Here is a 26,346-nt window from a genome sequence, read left to right as displayed (position 1 = left end):
AGAGAAATACTATATGATCTCACTTACAGGTGGAATCTGAAGAACAAAATAAACAAAAAAGAAAACAGAAAGAGACTCATAGATACAGAGAACAAACTAGTTACCCAATGGGAAGGGTGTGGGGGTGAGGAAGGGGATGGGATTAAGAAGTACAAATTGGTAGTTACAAAACAGCCATGCGGATGCAAAGTACAGCATAGAGAATATAGTCGATAATATTGTAAAAACAATGTACAGGGCTCTGTGGGTACTAGACTTATCGAGAGGATCACTTACTTAATAAATTATATAAATGTCTAACCACTATACTGTACACCTGAAATTAATATAAAATAATATTAAATGTTAACTATAATTTTAAAAATTTTTAATAAAAATTAAAATTTCATCAGTGATATTTTAAAGCAGGGAAGGTAAAGAGATTTAGATGGAATTGAGGTTTCCATATTTCACTTGAAGTGGCAAAATATTCATACCAATGATATACATACGTATATCATAATACAAAGAATAGTCATTATGAAAACCATACAAAGAGAAGACACACACAAAAACACTATAAATAAATCACGATATACTCTTAAAAAATACATAAGTATCCTAATGGAAGGCAAGGAAGAAAAAACATAAGGAGAACCAGGGGAAACAAATAATGACATGATAGACTTAAATAATAACATCAATAATAGCCTTAAATGTAAATGTTCTCTATATACCAATCAAAAGATAGAGATTAGCACAGTATAAAAAGCACATCTGAACTATCTAATGCTTACAAAAACTCACTTCAAATTCAATGACACAGGTAGACTTAAAGAAAAAAGAGAGGAAAAGATATAAATAACAAACTAGTAAAAAAGAGCAGGAGTGTCTATATTAATATCAGATAATGTAAACATAAGAGCAAAGAAAATTACTAGAGACAAAGGGACATTATGTAATAATAAAAAAATCATTTCAACGAGAATATGTGTGTACAAAGCCTCAATAAATGAGTCAAAATATATGCGGCAAAAACTGATAGAGTTGAAAAAAGAAATCAATAAATCCATAATTATAACTGGAGACTTTAACAACTTCTCTCAGCAACTTACAAAAACTACACAGAAAATCAGCAAAAATACAGACGATCAGAACAACACAATAAGCAAGAATATCTATCTATCTATTTATCTTTCTATCTATTCAACTATAACACTCCACCTAAGATCAGAACAATATACCCATTTTTGCAAGCACCCATGGAACATACAGCAAGGTAGACCATGTCCTGTATCATAAAACAAACCTCAAACAATTTTTAAAAGATAAAATTATAGGATGTATTCTATAGTAATAATAAAATCAAACTTGAAATCAATAAAAGAAACACAATAGGAGAATTTCTAAACATGTAAACATTAAACAACATATTTCTAAATAATTCACATGTCAAAGAAGAATTCTCAAAGGAAATAATATATACAACTGAAAGAAAATTAAACTATAACATATCAAGGTATATGAGGTGTAGCTAAAACAGTGCTGAGAGGGAAACATATAGTACTAAATGTTTACATTTAAAATAAAGAAATGCCTCCAATCAGAAATTTAAGTTACTACCTCAACAAACTAGAGAAGAAAATAAACCCAAACGTAAAGAAATATATGAGTAAAAATCAATGAAACTGAAAATAAGAAAATGATAGAGAAAATCAGTGAAATAAAAAAGTGTTTCCTTGAAAATTCATATTAAAGTGATAAATTGATAAATTTCTAGCAAGACTGAGAAATATAAAAAAAAAAAGTAGAGACTCAAATCATCAATATCAGAAATGAAATAGAGGCTATAACTACAAATCCTATAGCCATTAAAGAGATAAAGGACTATCATGAACAACTTTACACTAATAAATTCAAAAACTCTGAAAAAATAGACCATCAATGGCCAAGAGTAACCAAGAAGAAACTGATTACTTGAAGATGTGGTAACAATTGAAGAGTTTGAATTCATAATTTAAAAACTCCTGAAAGACAAAATTCCCAGACCCAGATTATGTCATTAGAGAATTCTACCGACATTTAGAGAAAAATTAATAATGATTTTACACAGTCTCTTCCAGAAAACAGAAAAAGAGGAGCACCTCCTAACATTTTATAGGGACATATAAAATGGCCAAAATCAGACATAGCACAAAAACAGAAAACTATAAACCAATATCTCTCATAAACTCAAGATGTAAAAATCATTTAACAAACTATTAGTAAACTAAATCCAACAATGTATAGGAAGAATTATTAACCATGACCAAGTGAGATTTATGTCAGATATGTAACACTGCTTCAACATTCAAAAATCTATCAATGAAATCAAACATATCAACAAACTAAAGGAAAAAAAAATCATTTAACCACATCAATTGACACAGAAAAGAAACTTTTCAAAAACAGGAGACACAATTATGATAAAACTCTTAGCAAGTTAGCAGTAGAGGATAATTAGTTCAACATAATAAAGGGCATCTACCTGTCAACATAAGAAACATCCAAACCTGTAGAGAATTTGCATAAGAGTTTGTTGGAGCCAACTGACGACACTGCCAGAAAAGATCTCAAGTGCTCCAGAGAATGACAGGTTCACTATTACTTTTATGCATTAGGAGTTAAGGAAGGAACATAAGGAAGATTACATGAGGGTGGGAGAAAGCAAGGTGGGAACTGAAGTACAGAATAGTTAAGATTATGTGCTCTGTTGAGGGTGTTTGTGCTTCTAGAGATCTGAAAAAAGAGGGATATCAAAAGCGTGTTAACCTAGATTCACAGAAACAATTGACAGGGCTTGCTTAAGGCAAAGAAAGATAAACCTTTAGTAAAGAAGTTATATGCCTGAAGCACGACTACCAACCATGAACTGTCAAGCTAGGAATTTATGATCAGATCACCCTGTGAGGTTACTTTTGGTTAGATTTATTACAGCACCACATACCAACACAAAAACAAAAGCAAAACAACTAAAACTAACATTATGTTTAATGATGGAATAACTAATGCTTTCTTCCTAAGATCTGTAACAAGGAAAGGATGTCAACTTTCACTACTTATATTCAACATTGTACTAGAACTTCTAATTACTGCAGTAAAGCAAGAAAAAGTAAATAAAAGGCATGTAGATTGAAAAGGAAGAAATAAAAACACAAAGTCATTTACAATCACTCAGGAGAAAAATCAAATACATATATATATATATTTAACAAGTCATGCACAAAATTGGTTTTTGAAGATTACAAAATGATGACGAACATAATCGAAAACTAACAAGTGGAGAAATATACAATGTTCATGGGTTGGAAGTTTCAACATAATAAAGATGTCAATCCTCCACAAATTGATCTAGGTTTAATGTACTTCCTATCAAAATCCCAACGAGCTTACTTATAAGGAAAGATCAGTTCATTCTAAAATTTATATGGGAAGGCACAATCTATAGAATAACTAAAACAATCTTGACAAAAAGAATAAGATGGAAGGAATCATCCTACCCAATATTAAGCCTTCCTATACAGCTAAAGTAATCAACAGTGTGATACTGGACACAAATAAAGTAGTGTATAAAACCCCAGAAGTAGACCCATACAAAAATAATCTTCTGTTTTTAAGTGCAAAGCAATGTAATAAAGGATAATCTTTTCCACAAATGGTGCTAGAGCAATTACACATCTGTGATGGTTAATTATTTGTGTTAACTTGGGTAGTCTATTGTGCACAGCTGTTTAGTCAAACACTAGTCCAGATTTTCCTGTGAAGATATTTTTTAGATGTGATTAACATTTAAATCGGTATTCTTTGAGTAAAACAAATTACCTTCCATAATGTAGGTAGGCTTCATCCAATCAGATGAAGGAAGGCTTTAAGAGCAAAGACTGAGGTTTCTCCAAAGAAAGAATTTTCCTCCTGACTGAAACATAGAAACCCTGCCTAAGCTTTCAATCTGCTATTCTACAGAATTGAGACTCAAGACTGAAGCATCAACTCTTACCTGAATTTCCAGTCTGCCTGCCTGCCCCCTGCCCTACTTATTTTGGACTTGCCAGCCTCCACTAATTCCTTAAAATAAATCACTCCCTTTCTCTGTAAATAAATTACACACACACTATTGGTTCTGTTACTCTGGAGAACCCTGACTAATACAACATCATAGACAAAAATAAAATCTTGACCTAAATCTCACAACTTATTTAAAAATTAACTCTAAATATGGGATATTTAGAAAACACATGAGAGAAAATTTGGTGATCTAAGGCTAGGCAAAGGGCTCTTTGAGTTGGCTTAAAGTGTTTACTCTGTGAAAGCCCTTGTGAAGAGGATGAAAATATAAGCTACGGATTGAAAGAAAATATTTACAGACCACAAAACTGAGAAAAAGAATTATCCAGTGTGTGTGTGTGCATGCACGTGTGTGCACATGTGTGTGTATCTCAAAACTCAACAGTAAAAAAAAATAATCCAACAAGAAAGGGCAAAAAAAGACTTCAAGAGACATACCAATGGCAAGGATGTATAGATGGCAAATAAACAGATGTCAAGATATACATCATTATCCGTTAAGGAAATGCAAATTAAAACTACAATGAGATATCACTACCCACCTATTAGAATGGCTAAAATAAAAATTAGAGATAATACCAAATGCTAGTGAAGATGCAGAGAGAAATTGGATCGCTCATATATTGGTGGGTATATAAAATGGTACAGTCACTCTGGAAAATAGATTTGCAATTGTACATATATTTGCCATATGGCCCACCAATGGCACTCCTGGGAATTTATAATGAAAAATAAAAACTTACGTCCACACAAAATTTACATACAAATGTCAATAGCAACTTTATCTGTAATAGCTATAAATCTTAAACAACCAAATACTCTTAAATGTATGAATAGTTAAACCAACTGTGGTAAATCCATACAAAGGAAAACTACTCAGCACTAAATATGAGCAAACTACTAAGCACACACAGCATCCTGGATGAATCCCAAACACATTATGCTAGGTGACAAAAATTAATCTCAACAGGTTACATATATGATTACATTATTATAACATTCTCCCAATGATACAATTATATAGAAAACTGATGAGAATCAGGAATTAGAGACACGGTGGAAGAGATGTGACTACAAAGTGATGATACCACGAGGGAGTTCCATGTTGGTAATATAATTTATTTGTGATGTATCTTAATTGTGATGGTGGTTCCTTGAATATATACACGTGACAGAACTGCACAGAACTAAACACACACATACACACATACATACAAAGAGATGAAATTTAAATAAGATCTTTACCAATGTCGATGTCAGTTTCCTGTTTTTGATATTGTGAACAGTTATAGATATTAAGAGAATCTGGGCAAAGGAGACACAGGACCTCTCAACTATTTTTATGACTTTCCATTAAGGTATACTTTAAAAATAAAAAATTTAAGAAAAATAAAAGACCACTATAAGCTGTGACTACTTCTAGGTAAGATTCTGGATAATGATTTTCTATCTTCATATTTTTCTCCATTTGCAAAATTAAAACATTATCTTTATAATTTGCATTTATATTAATTATATAAATTTTTTGGACTTCTAATTCAATAAATTATACTATATTATTATCATCCTTAAACTCAATAAACTTCGATGTTTTTGTTCTTCTTTATACTTTTCCTAAGAAAAGGAATATATTTCCTTTAATTCAAACTGGTGTTCTCTTTCAGTCATGAAATCTTTAACCTTGTGTTCATGTGGTATCATGCTCATACATTTGCATATTCTAGTATTCAAGGGAGGCCCAAGAATTTCAAGTTTAATATAAAATAAATTTTGAAATTTTAAAAGTGTGAAAAGTGCCAAAAACACTAAAAGTACTGGGAAGAAATGTTACAAACTATAAATGGAATTTATCGCTAGATGGTGACACTATAAATTATTTCTTTCCTCTTTTTTTCTTTTCTGTATTATCACATAATGGAAAATTTTATTTATTTTAATAAATAAAATTAAATCCAGCCAGAAAAATATAAAAACTAAGGAAGCTCTCTAGAACTGACGTAAATTGGTTATTTTATATTAAGCAAAAAAGAAAGTGCAAAAGAGCATATATAGTACACTACCTTTAGAGTAACAAAGGAGATATAAAAAATACATATGTATCTGTTCTATTGTGTAAAAAATAAAAGGTAAGATAACCAGAAACTAATAAAAACTAGTTGTTTCTCTATTGGGAGTAAGGGAGAGTGATAAGCATGAGATAGCAAGGTTACAGAGGTGGGAATAGGATAGGAGGATGGAAAATGACAATTCTCTGAGTATAATATCATACAGTTTTGAACTTTAAAAATGTTTATATTTCACATCTCAAAAACTAAAATTAAATTAAATTAACAAGGACAGGAGAAAATCCCACAGCCTACTGTTTTTCAAATGAATAATCTAACCACATTGGCAGGGAGAACGAATTAACCCAAATAACTCTTGAATAAAGTATATATATATATACTTTATTCATATATATATATGTATATATATATATACTTTATTCATATATTCAGTAAAGTATATATATATACTTTATTCATATTTTATTGATATATATCAATATATATATATCAGGCTAAAGGCAAAAAGAACTAAAAGCAAATATTGAATCCTAATTAGTATTTTTTTCAGAATAGAATGAGTTAGCCATTCTGAAATAACTTAATGGGTATTCTAAATACATTCTAGAATGAAACAATATATACATGAAAAAAAGGAAAAAAGTGTGTCACTGTCAAAGAAAACAATTACAAATATGAAAAGGTAGGAGTCTAGAATGAATCTCACGCTTTTTAATGTATTTATATGAATACACACACACATACACATGTATACAGTTAATGTGAATATATATACATAAATATGTACATATATACGTATACATAAATATTATGTAGATATGTATTTCCTAGCTCTGTCTGTTGATGGGGCCATAAGGAGCGACATTACAGTAGCAAAAAAAGCACAATTAGCACCTAGATCATGATTTCTAAATACCATTTCCAATTAAAATGAACCAAGTCTCCTGGGATAATGGCAAATTCTAGGAACTTAGGCAGGAAACATACAATGAACAGCTTATGATTCCAGAAAGTAAGGAAGTACTCAAAAAGAAAAAAACAAATCCCACAATGATAAGGGTATGTCAAAGAGATGCAGGAGCCAACTAGAGAACTCCCAATGGCCAAAGCTACAACAATTTGAACACTGAAATAAATAAAGTAGTACTGGATTATAACCCAGACTGTAACATAAATGTCATGAGTCCACACTGTAACAAATGAATGACTGAATAAATAAATGGAGAAGAATGAATAAATTTTCCATGCAGAATTCAAAATGATTTATGTACATACTGAACCCATGAGAAGGTGGACTATAACTTACTACTCCTTAAGTGTGGGCTAGGCATGGTAACTTCTTTCATTGAAGTGTAATATAGAAAGGGGAAAAAAAGAATAATTTACAGTAAGAAATCTGACAAACATTACCTTACCCAAGTGATCATGGTTAACATCAATAGTATGTATACATAATATGATATGATGAAAGGGCACTTTACCTCTGTGATCTTCCTCCCAAGAACACATAAACCTAGTAAAACATCAGACAAATCCTAACTGAGGGACATTCTACAGAATATCTCACCAGTTCTCCTCAAAACTGTCAAGACCATCAAAAACAAGGAAATTATGAGAAACTGTCACTGTCAAGAAAGAAGACCCTAAGGATATACAACTAATAAATGCAATGCGGTACCCTGGGTGAAATCCTGGAATAGAACATTAGGTAAAAACTAAGGAAATCTGAATGAAGTATGAGATTTGGTTAATAATAATGTACCAACATTGGCTCATTGGTTATGACAAATGTATACTATTGTTAGATGTTAATAATAGGGAAAAACGGGTAGGTTGCTTAGCGGTGGGCATGGGCAAAACAGGCAAGAGGGAGAGGGTGATGATGGTATGTTCTAAAATTGGATGTGGTGATGGTGGTATATATCTCTGTAAATTAATCAATAACAATGAAACATACCCTTACCATAGGTAAATTTTATGGTAAACGATACCTCAGTAAGGTTGTTTAAAAATACATTGGTTCTTATATTGTCAAAATGAGTATAACCATAAAAAAATTTTTTAAACACTTGAAATTCTGTAGTTCTAGTTACCATCTCAGGACCACACGCACTGCCATCTTGTACAAATGTTTCATCTCTGTCTTCAGCTTTTGTAAATTTAAGCTTGCCTGAGTGTAGAAATGTAGATACACATATATCCTCTCGTATATGTGTGTAAATCACAGATAAATTTGCACGTGATACTAATGCTTTATGCGGCCAGGCACAAACTAATTTTCCACACAGAAGATTACTAGAAGCATAAGGCAGAAAAAAATTTCTCTTATTATTTACTGAAATAACATAGATTGCTGATATAATTAAGTTAAAAAGGTATTTTACTAACTTAAATCCAGGTTTCAAACATTTTTTGGAGCCCAGCAACTTACATACGATGTGGCTTTTTCTGTTTTGTGAGGCAATGTGGCAAAAGAAAAATTAATGATTTTTGCAATCTGATGGGCCTGATCTGTCCTGTATTAGCTTCTGATATTCAAACAAATGGCCACTGGTCTTCAATTTTTAATAGTAACAAGGGATAAATACTTCATATTACAAGTGTTTGATATATGTAAATATATATTGATAACATATATAAACTACCTAATACAATGTCTAGTTCATCACAATAAATAAAGGCAATTTTTATGGCCATTGTTGTTGTAACATTATAGGCCCTGAAGACATGTTATTTGCAGATAATGGGTAATACTGTTCTGCTCAGATCATGAAACAAAAAAAAACCTGGTACAAAATGCCATTTTAGTGTGTACATGATAATATGTTCCAGGATCTTAGCCATATATAATCCCGCAATCCAAACAAAATTAGAATTTTCCAAATACATACGAAAAAGCACAATAGTCTGCACCACAGTTTCCATATCTATCACCTCTTGAATTTATTTCATCGAAACAAGTAAACGAAGCACCTCTAGAAGCTAAAAGGAAAAAAAAAGTAAATTACAATATGTAATTCCAATCACCATTGAAGAAATCATAGACTCACTCTAGAAATTATAATGTGATCCCTAGAGAGGTTTATAATTACCTAGCACTAAATAGTTGCTGGGGATAGATCTAGGATTAAAAAGGGATCCCTTCATTTGAAGACTGGTAGACTTTCTTCTGTATCAAAGAGAAGATAAAGTAAATAGCAACATTATTTAAATACCTCCATATTGTTAGAAGAATGAGCAGCCATGGCCCTCTCTTTTTCTGCTAAAGTGTTTACTTTCTGCTTTAGTGTCCCACCCAATGAGAAAAAATAGTTTGCTTTTATTCCAAATAGGAGAGAAACAGTATTTATAATGCAATTCTGATTAGAAGCTCAAAGAAAATTGGATTTAACTCTTCTTATTCCATACTAGATTCCTCATCTCTGTTCCCAAGTATACTAACGATGACTAAATAAGAATTATTGAACTTTAAAATTAGGAAGATCAATATTTATCTACTTTAACCCTTTTATATATTTAGTTATGTCTATCTTAAAAAAAGGAATAATTCAAATCTCTCATTATTTTGACTTCGTGATTTAGAGGTGGGTTGTGTTGATCATGTTAATCACATGGAATAAGAATAGATCTTTGGTTGTCACCACTATTAATTCACACATTTTCATAGCTGGAGAACATTATAAATTTCACTCTTTCTTCTGAAAGATAAAATCCATACATATACAGTATGCAAGAAAACAGTCAAAATAAGTTTGTGAGCAGAATCCACCTTCATCAATTTTCCATCTTTTGAAAAGACTTACTTTTGAACTAACCCAATAAGTAATTAGCCTCTGTTCGCTTTGCTCCAACCAAAAAACTGCTTTGACTAAATCTAATTTAACTTCTCAATTCCCCCAAATTCTATACAGGCCCAGGGCTGGGATGGTGGAAAAAAGGGGTAGGAAGACAAAAACTTGATAATCAAATAACATCTTAGTACAATATTGTTTTTAAAAAATCAAACTGAATTGCAAGAAAAAATCCTGATGAATAAAACACTAAATTTTAAATAAGGACAGGTCATTGTTTGTTGCATAAAATCCTGCTTTACTGTGCTATTGGAACAGCTTTTCCAATCCACTGGAGGGTCCTATGAGTGGCTTGGGAAAGCACATCAGTAATTCACCACTCTGAACAACCCAACATCCTCTCCCATGGCCTTTCCAGCTCAACTTTTGAGACTCAGGATGGCAGGTACTTCTGTATTGTTTTCTTGATTCCCAAGGCCTGCTTCCCTGGTGAACCCACTTCTGGCCAGAATTTTCTTTTTCTCTCAGAACTATGTCTGCTGTGGTTCTGTCACCTAATTCTCCGAGGGCCCAAGAAATTTAAGTATATATAGTATTAACTTTCCTATCCTTGCCTCTATTTGGCGGGCTTTGAACCGAGGTCACCACAAAACCCAAAAGAACAACAAAAGAATGACTGGAAGTTAAATTTGAGACATCTAAGGACAGAACGTATCACAGCAGCACTGACGTTACTGTGGTTCTCAGAACCCTGTGGGGGAAGGAGGAGGTACACATTCTTGAACAGACAATGCCAAAAGCTGGTCATATCAAGAACTGCAATGACCTGCTATGGGTGGGAGTGCTCTTGAAGGAGATTCTGAGAAAGTAGTGGTATCAAGAAGATGCATTTTTTACTTGGTAAGGCCAAGTAAAAGTCAAAAACTGAGGGGTTTTTTGCTTTGTTTTGTGTGGGGATATTTTTGTTTGTTTCTGTTTTATTTTGTTTCCTATATGACTGCCAAGAATTGCTAGAAGAAAGGTATTTATTTTGTGGACTTTTATGTAATTGTTCACCCTACTTGTTAATTCATTGTATTTTATTACTCATGGAGCCTTCCCACAACATTTTATTACCAGAGCAGGACTATGATGAAGGTAGGAGGTTATTTATGTTTCTATTTATGAGTAAGGAGACCCAGTGTCCAGCATTTGGTGACACTGACTCCAATGCTCAAGAATATTATATAAGTATCCACTTCTCAAGATCCATCCATGTTGTCACAAATGGCACTATTTCATCTTTTCTTATGGCTGAGTAATATTCCATTATATACATGTACCCTGAGATTATTGTTCAAAGCAAAATAAGACAGAAAAAGTTGAGAATCATATGATTTTACTTATATGTAAAATATAAAAACTCAAAGCAACAAATGAACAAGACAAAAAAACTCATAGACACAGACAACAGTTTAGTGGTTATCAGAGGGGAAGGAGGCAGGGCAGAGGTAGATAGGGTAAAAGGGGGTCAAATATATGGTGACAGGAGGAAATTTAACTTTGGGTGGTGAACACACAATTCAATATACATACAATGTATTATTAAATCATGTAGCTTTTGTTATTAATAGAACTTTTATTAAATTTTCCCACTTAGCTCAAATAAAGAAGATAAATATAAAGGTGTAGATTTTCCCCTTCACCTCAGGCTCAAATATGACATAGCATGGTATTGTCTCTACAAAATCTTATTCCTTTCTATATTTAGTGAGAAGTTAACTTTACTTTTGCTGTTTTCCCATTGTCTAGGCAAGAATTCTAAATGGATTCACCTTTTCGTTTTTCAGTTTAAGTGAATTATAGTTGCCTATTGGTCTTCTCCTGAAAATACCTTGAGGACTCTTGTCTGTCTTGTTCACTGGAACTGTCCATCACATTACAGAACAGAACTGTACACTCCTTGAGCCCTTTGTGTTCAAATTCCATCCTGGGAAGTACCTCCAGGGACAATTCGAAATGCTGAACTACTTTTCATTGTACTGCCTCTGTATTCTGATTGTGATCATTAGGTCATTGTACAGCCCTGTGTGTTTTGATGGACTCTCTGAAAATTTTAAGGTGAAGTTAAGTCTGAGATTTAAAAAAAAAAAAACTTCCATTCTTTGGTTTAAAAAAAAAGAGGGTGGGTAGGACTTCCTATGCCACTGCTTTCATTAATCAAGTTATGGAATTGGTTGTCTTTTCTGTTGTTTATGATGTTTGACTCTGTATTGAATGCTTTAAAAGAAACTTTTAAGGACTCAGACAATGACACAGATGCTCTAAGTAATTGTCTGGCCCAGCCCTGAGGAAAAGCATGTAAGATGATCCCATTACATTGATGTTCATTCACTAAAGTGACACATTATGCTATGAGTTCTTGGAAAGACAGTCTGTCTTGTTTAAAATCAATATCACTTTAACGTAGGAAATTTCCATACCATGTTTCCATATCTGAGTTTAAATGTTTCTGTGCTCTTAGCTGCATAGTATTGAGGAAAACAATTAAAAGGCTGAGAAGCAGTCTAATATCATATAGACACTATCATAACTATGTGTTAGAAATTGATCTTTCTACAACTAAAACACACACCTGACAGAATTTGCTGAATACATTCTCAATTTAATCCTAATTCTTAGCTGGAGGCTCCACAGATGCTTAATCAGTACACTTCACCAAAGATAATTTAGAATTATATTAGCATTAATGGGGAAATTTGACACATTAAAGATAATACATCAAAGAGCTTGAGAACAGAAGAGAGGGAAACTGTGAAATATTCAAGGATTAGTCTTTATTATTGATATCCTAAAAACTTTAAAACAAAATGCTGATCCCCAAATTGCATCCCTCAAATATTCTCTAGCAAAATCTAAAATCACTCTAAAATATATACTCCTTGTGCCTGTAATTTTTTACCTTGCTTTGATACTACTACATACAGTCTCTGTTTTCTCTGCTAGCTTCCCCAAATTCCTATAGAAATTAATTTTCCTTCAAGGTCTCCCCGTAGAAACTACCAATCTAATAATTCAATACCTGTTTAATATTGATACACAGAGGATATGGAAATTAAATTTAAGCCATGGTCTAGACCTGAACTAAGAACCATAAAAAGTAGATTCCAGAGTAAGAAACTAAGTGGAAAAAATGCCGATGTATAAGAATCTGGCTTCCCCATCCCCCAACAAAGATCAACAAGTGGACAGTTATCTGTGAACAAAAATGTCTCTGAGAGACCAGTAGAGTCCACTTAGAAAGTTTTAGCAACACAGTGAAACAAGCAAACAAACAAAAAACTTGAGAAAAATCACACAAGAAGAGAAGGAAAACAACTTTATTTTGTCTGCATCACCCCATTCCTCAAACCAGCATTGTTCAGTACCAAGAAGAATCTTCCCAGCTAGAAAGAGTTTCTCTTGCCAAGAAAGGAAGAGAGAAGAAAGTGATCAGTTTCTCCAGCATCTCAGGGCACTGCTTCAGTTTCATCCCACCCAGACCAGCAAAGCTGAAATATACTGAGGCACCTCAAAAGGCCAGAAAAGCAGAGGCTATTAAGAGCAAACAGAGAGCCACAGGATTGCAGTTCACAGATGAATTCAGCAGGTATTCCCACTGATGAGGCCAATGGCCAGCACAGTAGCTGCAAATTCATATGGATCTCTGCTAGCTTTTGCCCCATAGGTCTTCTCATTCATTGAAGCCAATGCTTGAATCCCTCAACACTCCCTCCAACACACCCTGCTGCTGGAAGTTGGGAACCACACCAGTAGCCATCCAAGGTATCTGCAGCTATGCAAATATAAGATGCCAGTGACCTGAGATAATCCCCTCCTCTATCAAAGCCCAGGAGCAGTACATGCAGCCAGCTAGAGCTGCAGCTTCATGAGTTCAGGTCACCTATCTATGACTCCCAGATGAACCATTACACCATGCCTATGCTCAAACCTCCCCCCTCAAACTGTATGCCTGACACCTGTCATTGGACTCCATTGTAGTGCACATGCCTTGTGGGAGGGGAGCATATGCAGCCACAATGAGCACATTGACAGATGGAGGACCTACAGATGGTTTTGGCCCTGGATCAGGCCTCAAAAAGAGATCCAGGAAATGTCTGACAAATAATTAAAAATAATTGTTCTAAAAATGCTCAGAAAGCTAAAAGAGAAAAAAGAAACAGTTTAATGATATAGGGTAAAGCAATACAAGAACAAATTGGGGGGGGTCAATAAAAAAATAGAAAACATAAAAAAAAATTTTTGTAGATAGAAAGTGCAATGGCTACACTCAAGAAGTCAACAGAGAGCTTCACCAGCAGATTTGAACAAACCAAAGAGAGAACAAATGAGCTCAAAGACAGATGAGGACTTATAGGATATCATCAAAGAAATAATGAACACTCATGGGAGTCCCAGAAGGAGAAGACAGGGAGAAAGACATAGAAAGCTTATTTAAACATATACTGGCTGATAGCTTTCCAACTCTGGGAAGAAACTTGGATATCCAAGTTCATGAAGCTAATAGATCACCTCAAAATTTCAACTGAACATTTTCTTCTCCTATATATGTAACAAGCACAAGCAAGAAAAGAAAAAATAAATAAGTGGGATTGTATCAAAGTAAAAAGATGCTGCACAACAACAACAATCAGCAAAATAAAAAGGCAATCTAGTGAAGGGGAGAAAATATTTGCAAATCATATACCTGATAATGCATCCATACCCAAAATACATAAAAAGCTCATACAAGTCAAGCAAAAACAATAAATAAATAAATAAATAAATAAATAAATAAATAAATAAATAAATAGATTAGAAAATCAATAAAGGACATGAATAGACATTTTGCAAAGATGACACACAAATAACAAATGGGTACATGAACAAGTGCTCAACATCACTAATTATCAGCAAACTGCAAGTCAAAACCACAATGAGATATCACCTCACACATGCTAAGTTTGTTATCATCAAAAAGGTAAAAGTTAATAAATACTGGCAAAAAAAGGGAGAAAAAGGGAACCCTTGTACATCATTGGAGAGAATGTAAATTGGTGCAGCCACTATGGACAACAGAATGGTGGTACCTCAAAATCTTAAATATAGGGCCACCATATGATCCAGCTATCCCACTTCTGGGTAAATATTCAAAGGAATTGAAATCAGGATCTCAAAAAGATATTTTCTCGTTCACATTCACTGTAGCCTTATTCACAATATCAAAGATATGCAAACAACATAAGTGTCTATCAATAGATGAATATAAAAGTAAATGCGTGTCGACAATGGAATATTATTCTGCCATGAAAAGAATGAATTTCTGCCATTTGAGACAACCTGGATGAATCTCGAAGGCATTATGCTAAGAGAAATAAGCCAGACAGAGAAAGATAAATACTATATATCACTTATCTGTGGAATCTAAAAAATCCCAACTCAGAAGAGAGTAGTATTATGGTTACCAGGGGCTTTTAGTTGTGGAAATAAGGAGATATGGTCAAAAGGTAAAAATTTCCAGTTATAATATTAACAAGTTCTTGGGAGCTAGTGTACAGCATGACAATTATAGCTAATAATACTGCATTATATACATGAAAGTTGCTGAGTAAATCATTAAAGTACTCATGACAAAAAAAAGAAATAGTAATTATGTAACAGGATGGAGGTGTTAGTTAATTCTATGGTGGTAATCCTTTGGCAATACATAAATATATAAAATCAACAAGTTGTACACTTTAAATTTACATAGTGTTATACGTTAATTATATCTCCATAATGTTGGAGGTGGGAAAACATTCAGAGAGAGAAAGACACCAGCAACATTACATCATAGGAAGCCCTGGACTCTCCTTCCCTCTCACAAATACACTGAGTAAGCAAGAATTCATAGATAAATTCCCTTTGCGATGAATCATAAATTAAAGTCTCCTTTACTCTGGGAGCATAAAAAACCAGACTCATCAAAGTCAGTAGGAAGATTCAGGAAACCCTCTCATTAGAGACCCTACCCAATCACAAGCCTAACAAGCAGAAAGAGACCCTCTACATCCCAGTCACACTCAGCAGAGGGAAGGGATTTGTGTGCAAGCTTTGGACCTATACACTTCCAAAGGAGCTGCCCCCAAACTGGAATCTTTCTTTTAGTTCTTGGAGCTTTGATGGGTCTGGACAGTCTAGCTGCCCAGGAAACAACAGCGGTGGCAGCTTGGGCTGGTAGACACCAATGGTACCCCTCCCAATCGCCACAGAGTGAGTGGATAATAATCCCAGCTCTTATCTTCTACCTTGGAAGGGAAAGAGTTGATCCACTTTTCCAGAGCTCATAGTACTAAACAGAAATCATGGAGCTTATGATATCCTAATTAAACTGAAAAATGCACTAAAAGGATTCAACAACAGGCTACATCAGCCAAAAGAAAATATCAGTGAACTCGAAGAAAGTCATTGGAAATTAGTAAAGAGCAAACAAGACTAAAAAAAATGAAAAAAAGTGAAGAAAGCTTAATATACATGTGAGACACAACTCTCCAAAGTGGAATTGCTGGGTCACATGCTAATTCTATTTTTAACTTTCTGAGAGACCTGCATATGCATTTTGTGGGACTATCATACGCATTATGGGAGTTCCATAAGAAAAATAGAAAAGGAAAGGATCAGAAAGCATATTCAAAAAATTAATGGCTAAAAACTTCCCAAATTGGAGAGAAGAAAAGGACATCCAAATCCAGTAAGACCAAAGAACCTCAAATAAGTTGAACTCAAAGAAATCCATACCAAGTCACATTATAATCAAAATGTCAAAATTCAAAGACAAAGAGAAAATTTAGAAAGCAGGAAAAAAGTGAGTGATCACATTTAAGGGATCCCCTATAACACTATGAGTAAATTTTTCAACAGAAAACTTGTCAGCCAGAAGGCGGTGAGATGATATATTCTAAGTGTTGAAAGAAAAAAAAAACTGCCAACAAAGTATACTATACTGGGCAAACAAACCTTCAAAAATTAAGGGAAGAAACACAGCAGAGTGAGAGATGTCCCCAGATCTCTCCCCTTGAAACAACAATAAGATGAACATCTACAACTAAACAAAGAACACCCAACCTGCACACAAGCACGTCTGAGCTTGGGATCTGCACATAAGAGCTACCATAAGTCAGAATCCCAGGAGTCAGGCAGTAGACTGGGAGAAACAAATAGGCTGCCTCTCACAGCCAGAGCTCCCAGCAGGAGGAGGGGGAGGGGAAAAGGTGCGGCAGGTTTCCTGAACAGCCCTGCCTGAGAGAGCTGTGAGCTTCACGCAGCAGCTGTGCCCAGGAATCAGGGCAGAAAGCAGAGAAGTGGGGACAGCAGAGAAGTGGGGACAGCAGAGAAGTAACAGTTGATTATTACCAGCCATGGTTGCAAAACATGAGGCTGAGTCACAGATCCCATACCCTAACCCAAAGTGCCCCTCCCCCCATATCCTCCAAGACCAAACACCGCGGTACCCCAGGGGAATCTGAGCAAAAGCTACTAAAACTGTCACTAACACCCACAGGAACTGAGACTGGGGGTAGCAAGCGTGATTGAATATTTATAAGAAAAAGAAAAGACATTATTTAGACTTTATATAAAACAGAATCCAAGAAGTTTAGATGCCACCTACTGGAAACGGAAAGAAAAATGCCATCTTTGCAACAGGCTAAAGAGAGACCTTTATATAATAAATCTTCCTGGAAAAAAATCAGAATACACTTCCACTAATGCTCAGGTGGAGAAATAGTCAATTAAACACCACGAACAACCAAGGCAACAAGGCATCTCAGAAAGAAAGAGAAAAATCTCCAAAAAATAAGCTTAAAGACATAGAAATACGCAACTTAAATGACAGAGAATACAGGATGATACATCTGAAAAAACTCAATGAGATCCAAAATAATATCAACAATTCCAGGAACTAAAAAAACAACTAGATTAGCAGAATGAAATTTTTAGCAAGGAGACCAAAACTCTCAAATAAAATCAAATAGAACTTCTGTAGATGAATAACACAATGAAAGAGATGAAAAATGAAATAGCAAGCTTAGGAAATAGAGTCGACCAAATAGAGGAAAGGATCAGTGATATGAAAGACAGAAATCTAGAAATAAATCAGAAGGAAGAAGAGAGAAACCAAAGAATGAAAAATAAAGAAAGAGAAATACAAAAACTAGCTGATGCCATCAGGAAAGGAAGCATAAGAATAAGGGGCATTCTCAAAGAGGAGGAAAAGGACAAATAGTTGATGAGAATTTTCTAAATCTAAAGAATGAACTGGAGATCAGAGGGAAGATGGCAGATTAGGTAAAAGCAGGTTTCATCTCCTCCCAGGTCTGCATTGAAATTACAAACAAATAATAAAATAATCAACGTAGAGAATCACCTGAAGTTCAGCTGATAATATAAAGGAGCCACATCGAAGCTGGTAGGAGGGGCAAAGTCGCAAATCGGGCTGTACCCGCATCCGGTGTCTTAGAGGATCACCGGGAGGGACAGTGAGGCTACAAAGGCTCTCCTGAAGGAGAGGGAGGTCCTGGTCTCAGCTGGGAGCTCCCCGGCCTAAGGAAGGAGAGATTCCAAAAACTCTGACTGTAGAAACCAGACGGGATTCTGGCCATCTGGGTGAGACTGAAGGAGAATGAAACCCTAGACACTCCTTTGAAGGATTCATGCACAGGTTTTCTGACCTGTGGACACTCACCCAGGACACCAGCGGTGGGTCAGAGGCTTGCCTGGGATTCATTCTGAGAAAGTCTACATTACGTGGCACCAGAAAGAGGGCTGGAAGTGCAGCCATCATTGTGCCTTAGTCTTGCCCCTACGAGCAATCTACAGACCTTGCCAGGTTGACTGTGCAGACTCCTCCCACAGTGCTGGCCAGATGGCATCAGCCTGCCCCACCCAAGCTGCAGATTGCCCAGGGCACTTGTTGCTGGATGACTGCCCAGCCCTGCTCCTATTCAGGGCCAAGCATTCACAGCTGGCGGCCAGCACTGTGAGCCCCATTTCCATTCCCAGCGGGCAGCCAGCATCGTGAGCCACATTTCTGAGATAAGGCAGATCACTGCTGCCAACACAAATTTGGGTGGGTATCGGGAATCTGTGGGCCAGTCCTAGACAGTAGCTAGTCTTGTTGTGATCTAGGACTTCTGCTGGAACTCAGGAATGGTTACCAAAGTTGCAGCAAGACTTAGGCTATATTGATCTGTCATTGTCTCTCTGATACTATTTTTTTTTTTGGTGGGGGGGGAGGGGGCGGAAATATAAAACTGTATATTTGTATCTACATTTGAATTATTTTATTAAATTCCATACAGTTAACTAAAAATTTGAGCAGCTCTGTGGACTATATTTAAATAAAAGTTTCACAATAAATAATATAGTCTCATTGATGTTAACGATGTATCGAGCTCATAAGTTTTACCGCTCTGCATCACCAACGGTTTTTGCAAATACATAGTCTCTCTCTCCAAAACACATAACACCACCTTTCAAATAGAATTTCCATTTGTTCTTTGCTCGATGAATCTTGTCATACTGACAGACACCCTACCCACGAATTGCCCCAGGCAGCCCACTGAAATTTCCCCAGGCAGCCCACAGCCCTGCCTCTCCCCTCCTCATCTCCCAATCCACACAGGCAACAAACTGGCTAGCACAGGGCAGGCGCTGCACAGAAATCAGTGGCAGGCAGAACTCTGCTGCCTGCAAGAGTTGCAATATTGTGTCTGGGGAGTGCAAGGGTCTGCGGGACCGCCCCAGATGGCAGCTGGTCTCACTGTGATCTGTGACTACAGAGGGAACACCCAGGCACAGAAGTTGCAGCAAAACTGAGGATATATTAGCCAGATGGACCTTGTCTCCCTGAGATCCCACTTCACCCAAGCCACAAAGTGCCAGTAGCCCATTGACAAGCAGCCTCTTGTACCCTGCTTGGCTCTGGGGTTGTGCAGTCAATGCAGGCAAAAGACCTTGGCTAGCACAATGAGCGCATTTCGAGAAAAACAGTTTGGGACAGACCACTACTGCCTGTATGAGCTGCAATATCTCTGGAGGGGATTGCAGGGGTTTGTATTGGCCTGATGGCCCTTGACTCCCTGAGCTCCTGCTCCATCCAATACACAAAGCGCCCACTGCACATTGAGAGGCAGCTGCCCCTGCCCTGGGATAGTGCATTCAGGCCCACGATGGGCAGCAGCTGACCTTGCTATGGGTGGAAACTTGTACAGGGAGCCACAGACAGCTTTGGCATGTAAACTGACACAGCAGTGGCAGGAGGAAATTTACTCAATAGACCCAGGAGACTCCCAGGGTCCCTGCGCCACCCGATAAGCATATCACCCAGAGGCTCATCCAGTTTCAGAGACTTATGGGCAACTGAAAGTCAGTGCCAGGCCTTGAGGAGCACTGGTCCCTCTGCTAAACTGCTATAGGTCAGAGATAGAGATAACTGACTGCTGCTTACAGCATTGTCTCTTCTACCTACCTACAGATCCAGCATAGGCAACAACCATCTGGGATCACTTTGTAGCCCTGAGCAATCAAAAGCAGTGGCTGACCTTGGCCCCTCCCAAGGGGCCACAAAACCAATACATCTGGAGGCTAGCACCAGACCATAAAAGAGCAACTTCTGACTAGTCCCATTAGTGATACCCACAAAGGGTGGTTGCAACAAGTACACAAGCCTGCTAGGGCAATCCCACTCAGTGGGATCAGCCCCCACACAGCAACTCTTACCCTCTGAGTGCAGCCAGTTCCCACAATTAGTCAGCCTAAGCGATAATCCTATACACTGATCTACTAACAACAAGAAAGACTTGGCGACAACAGAAGATCACAAACAACCCACACAAAAGTCACCTCCAGAGTCCCCGGCATAAGGGATCAAGGACAGTGCACCACCACGCCACACAGGACTCCTTCCACATTAGGCCATATGGCAAAAACTGAGAGACGAAACAAATATTCCTGACACAGAAACAAACACAGAGAGGCTAATAAAATAAGAAATCAAAGAAAGATGCCATAAATGAAACAACAGAAGAAAACTCCAGAAAATAAGCTAAATGAAATGGAGGCAAGCAACCTACCAGAGACAGAGTTCAGAATAATGATTATAAGGATGCTCAGCAAACTTATGGGGAGAATGGATGAGCACAATGAGAACCTCAACAGAGAGATAGTAAGCATTAAAAAGGACATAGAAACAATAAAAAGGAACCAAATAGAAATGAGGAATACAATAATTGAAATGAAGAATACACTAGAAAGATTCAATAGTACATTGGATAAAGCAGAAGATCAAATCAGCGAATTGGAAGACAAGGTAGCAGAATATACCCAGTCAGAACAACAAAAAGAAAAAAGAATTTTAAAAAATGAGGAGAGTTTAAGAGATCTCTGGGATGACATGAAGCATAAAAATATCCGGATCATAGGAGTACCTGTAGAGGAAGAGAGAGAACAAGGGGTTGAGAATCTATTTGAAGAAATAATGTCAGAAAATTTCCCTAACCCAGAAAAAGAATTAGACATAGAAGTTCAGGAAACACAAAGAATCCCAAACAAGAGGAATTCAAACAGACCTACACCAAGACACATCATAATTAAAATGCCAAAGGTCAAAAACAAAGAGAGCATCCTAAAAGCAGCAAGAGAAAGGAAGTCAGTTACTTACAAGGGTACCCCCATAAGAATGGCAGCAAGAGAAAGGAAGTCAGTTACTTACAAGGGTACCCCCATAAGAATGTCTGCTGACTTTTCAATGGAAACTTTGCAGATCAGAAGGGAATGGCAAGAAATATTCAAAGTTATGAAAAACAAGAATCCATAGCCACGGATACTCTACCCAACGAGACTTCTGATTCAAATGGTGGGTGAGATAAAGAGCTTTCCAGACAGGATAAAGCTTAAGGAATTAATCAACAACAAGCCAGCATTACAAGAAATGTTAAAGGCTCTTCTGTAAAAAGAGAAGGGGTAAAAAAGAAAACAGAAATAACAAATATGAATAATAAAATGACAGTAACAATGTACCTATCAGTAATCACTTTAAATGTAAATGGATTAAATGCTCCAATTAAAAGACATAAGTTAGCCAAATGGATAAGGAAACAAAACCTATGCATATGCTATCTACAAGAGAACCACTTCAGATAAAACAACACTCACAGACTGAAAGTAAAGGGATGGAAAAAGATATTTCATGCAAGTGGAAATGAAAAAAAAAAGCCGGGGTAGCAATATTTATATCAGATAAAATAGACTTTAAAACAAAGGCTATAATAAGAGACCAAAAAAGGCATTACATAATGATAAAGGATCGATAAATCAAGAGGACATACCCTAGTAAACATATACGCACCCAACATACGAGCACCTACATACATAAAGCAATTATTGACTGACATAAAAGGAGAGATCAATATAATACACTCATAGTAGGAGACTTTAACACTCCATTGACACCAACAGACAGATCTTCCAGGCAAAGAATCAACAAGGAAACAATGGGCCTAAAAGACACACTAGAACAGATAGACTTAATAGATATTTTCAGAGCATTTTACCCTAAAGCAGCAAAATATACATTCTTCTCAAGTGCACAAGGAACATTTTCAAGGATAGACCACATGTTAGGATTTGTTGAGACAATTCGAGTCTCAATAAATTTAAGAAGATTGAAATCATATCAACCTTCTTCACTGATCACAATGGTATGAAACTTGATATCAACTACAAGAAAAAAACTGGAAAATACACAAACATATGGAGACTAAATAACATGCTACTAAACAATGAATGGGTTAACAATTAGAGCAAGGAAGAAATCAAAAGATACCTAGAGACAAATGAAAATGAAAACACAACGACTCAAAATTTATGGGACACAGTGAAAGCAGTCCTAAGAGAGAAATTCATAGCAATATAGGCCTACCTCAAGAAAGAATAAAAAGCTCAAATAAACAATCTAACCCTACAATTAAAAGAACTAGAAAAGAAACAGCAAACAAAGCCAAAAGTGAATAGAAGGAAGGAAATAATAAAGATCAGAGTAGAAATAAATGAAAGAGTCTAGAAAAACAATACAAAAGATTAATAAAACCAAGAGATGGTTCCTTGAAAGGATAAACAAAATTGACAGACTCTTAGCCAGACTCATCAAGAAAAAAAGAGAGAAGACTCTAATAAAATCAGAAATGAAAAAGGAGAAATAACCACAGACTCCACAGAAATATGATGAATCATAAGAAAATACTACTAGCAATTATATGCCAATAAATTGGACAATCTAGAAGAAATGGACACATTCCTAGAAATATACAATCACCCAAGACTGAGTCCGGAAGAAACAGAAAATCTGAACCAACCAATTACCACCAATGAAGCAGAATCATTAATTAAAAACCTCCCAAAAAAACAAAAGTTCTGGACCAGATGGTTTCATAGGTGAATTTTACCAAACATTCAAAGAATTATCACCTATTCTTCTCAAACTATTCCAAAAAATTCAAGAAGAGAGAAGGCTCCTTAATTCCTTTTTATGAGACCACCATTACTTTGATTCCAAAATCAGGCAAAGACATTACAAAAAAAGAAAACTATAGTCCAATATCTCTTATGAAAATTGATGCAAAAATCTTCAACAAAATATTAGCAAACCGAATTCAAGAATACATTAAAAATATTATATACCATGATCAAGTTGGATTTATTCCTGAGATACAAGGTTGGTACAATATCTGCAAATCAATTAATGTGATACATCATGTTAACAAATCAAAAGATAAAAACTATATGATCATATCGATAGATGCAAAAAAAGCGTTTGACAAAATCCAGCATCCATTTATGATAAAAATTCTCAGCAAAATGGGAATAGAGGGAGCATACCTCAACGTAATAAAGGCCATATATGACAAACCTACAGCTAACATCGTACTCAATGGGGAAAGGCTAAAAGCATTTTCCTTAAGTTCAGGATCAAGACAAGGATGCCCACTTTCACCACTCCTCTTCAACACTGTATTGGAAGTCTTAGCCACAGCAATAAGACAAGAAAGAGAAATAAAAGGCATCCGAATTGGAAAGGAAGAAGCAAAACTCTCATTATTTGCCAATGGCATGATACCAAATATAGAGAAACCAAAAAAACCCTGTTAGTACTGATCAATGAACTCAGTAAAGTAGCAGGTCACAAAATAAATATTCAGAAGTCAGTGGCATTTTTATATACCAATGATGAACTTTCAGAAAGAGAAATTAAGAAAACAATCCCATTACAATTGTGTCGAAACTATAAAATGCCTAGGAATCAAATTAACCAAGAAGGTAGAAGACCTGTTTTCAGAAAATAATAAGTCATTTTAAAAAGAAATTGAAGAAAATATAAATAAATGGAAGCATATTCCATGTTCAGGAAGAATCAACATCATTAAATGGCCATACTACCCAAAGCAAACTATAGATTCAATGCAATCTCTATTGAAATATCAATGGCATTTTTCATGGAGCCATAAAAGACACCAAACAGCCATAGCAATTTTGAGAAAGAAGAACAAAGTTGGAGGCATCACACTGCCTGATATTAAACTATACTGCAAGGCTACAGTAATCAAAACAGCATGGTATTGTCATAAAAACAGATAGATTGATCAATGGAACAGAATAGGGAGCCCAGAAATAAATCCTTACTTATCCACTCACTAATATATGACAAAGGAGGTAAGAATATGCAATGGGATAAAGACAGTCTCTTCAATAAATGATGTTGGGGAAATTGAACAAATACATGCAACAAAAAAAAAAAAAAAAAAGAGAGAGAGAGAGAAGCTGGACCACCTTCTTACACCATAAGCAAGAAAAGACTCAAAATAGATTAAAGACTTAAATGTAAGACCAGAAACTATAAAACTTCTAGAAGAAAACATAGGCAGTAAATCTCTGACATCACTAACAGGAATTCCTTTTTGGTTATATCTCCTCGGGCAGCGAAACAAAAGAAAAATAAACAAATGGGACTACATCAAACTAAAAAGGTTTTATACAGCAAAGGAAACCATCAACAAAATAAATACAACCAACTGTTTGGGAGAAGATATTCACTAATGATACATCTGATAAGGGGTTAATATCCAAAATATATAAAGAACTCATTCAGGGTTAAAGAAATACAAATTAGTAATTGATAGAAGGTGACAGGGATGGGGAGCATGGCTAGGGAATGCAGTTAACATTAATATGTTGGCTAGGTGGAGGGCCAGGGGAGGGAGGGAATAATTAGGGGGATCATTTTATAACCTATATAGATGTCTAACCAATGTACTATATACTTGAAACTAATTTTAAAAAATGAATTTAAAAAAATAACATTAAAAAATGAACTGGAGCTTGGAATTCAAGAAATCAAGAGAAACATGGCGAAGTAAGAGATGTCCCCGGATCTCTCCACTTGAAACAACAAGCTGAACATCTAAAACTCAAGAAAAAAACACCCAAACTGGACATCAGCACATCTGAGCATGGGATCTGCGCATAAGAGCTACCACAGAGCTGAACACCAAGTGTCAGGCAGTGGACTAGAAGAAACAAAGAAGCTGTGTATCACAGCTACGGAGCTCCCTGTAGGAGTAGGGGGCGTGGAAAAGGTGTGGCAACTTCCCTTAATAGACCTACCTGGGGGAGCTGTGAGCTCCATGCAGCCAACGGCAGTGCCCAGTCATCAACGCAGAGGCAGAGAAATGGGGACGGCAGAAAAGCGGGGACGACAGAGAAATAACAGTAGATTTTTACCAGTGCAGTTGCAAAACTGAGGCTGAGCTGCAGCCCCCATCCCCCAAACCAGAGAGCAACTCTGCCATACCCTTTGAGACAGAACACCTCAGAGTCCCAGGGGAATCTGAGCAAACGCTACTGAAACTGTCACTAACACTGACAGGAACTGAGATTGAGGGTAGTGAGCATCCATAAGGGAAAAAAAGACATTATTAAGACTTTATATAAGCAGAGATCCAAGAGGCTTAGATACCATATACTGGAAACCATAGAAAAACACCTTCTATCCAAAGGGAGGGACCATGATATAATAAATCTTCTTTCTGGAAAAAAAAAAAAAATCAAAATACACTTCCATTAATGCCTAGGTGGAGAAACAGTCCATTAAAAAACATGAACAACCAAGGTGACAAGGCATCTCAGAAAGAAAGAGAAAAATCTCCAGAAAATAAGCTTACATACATAGAAATATGTGACTTAAATATTTGACAGAGAATTCAGGATGGTACTTCTGAAAAACTTCAGTGAGTTCTGAAATAAATCATATCAAAAATTTCAGGAATTGAAAAAACAACTAGATGAATAGAATGAGT

At 35.8% G+C, this 26,346-nt stretch overlaps 1 protein-coding gene across 1 annotated transcript in view; it reads right to left on the bottom strand.

Annotated features, from left to right (window-relative positions):
• Positions 1-26,346, bottom strand: part of LOC120595604 (disintegrin and metalloproteinase domain-containing protein 5-like) — a 76,047-nt gene that overhangs the window by 18,253 nt on the left and 31,448 nt on the right. Inside the window, exons 5-6 of the mRNA XM_039853765.1 lie at positions 9,041-9,131; positions 8,243-8,444 (exon numbers count right to left, since the gene is read on the bottom strand). Coding sequence (XP_039709699.1) covers positions 8,243-8,444; positions 9,041-9,131 — 293 coding nt within the window. The remainder of the gene's footprint in view (positions 1-8,242; positions 8,445-9,040; positions 9,132-26,346) is intronic.

Source organism: Pteropus medius, unplaced genomic scaffold (assembly GCF_902729225.1).
Source record: "Pteropus medius unplaced genomic scaffold, Ma_sr-lr_union100, whole genome shotgun sequence".
Lineage (NCBI taxonomy): Eukaryota > Metazoa > Chordata > Mammalia > Chiroptera > Pteropodidae > Pteropus > Pteropus medius.
This window is presented reverse-complemented; position numbering and strand designations above follow the sequence as displayed.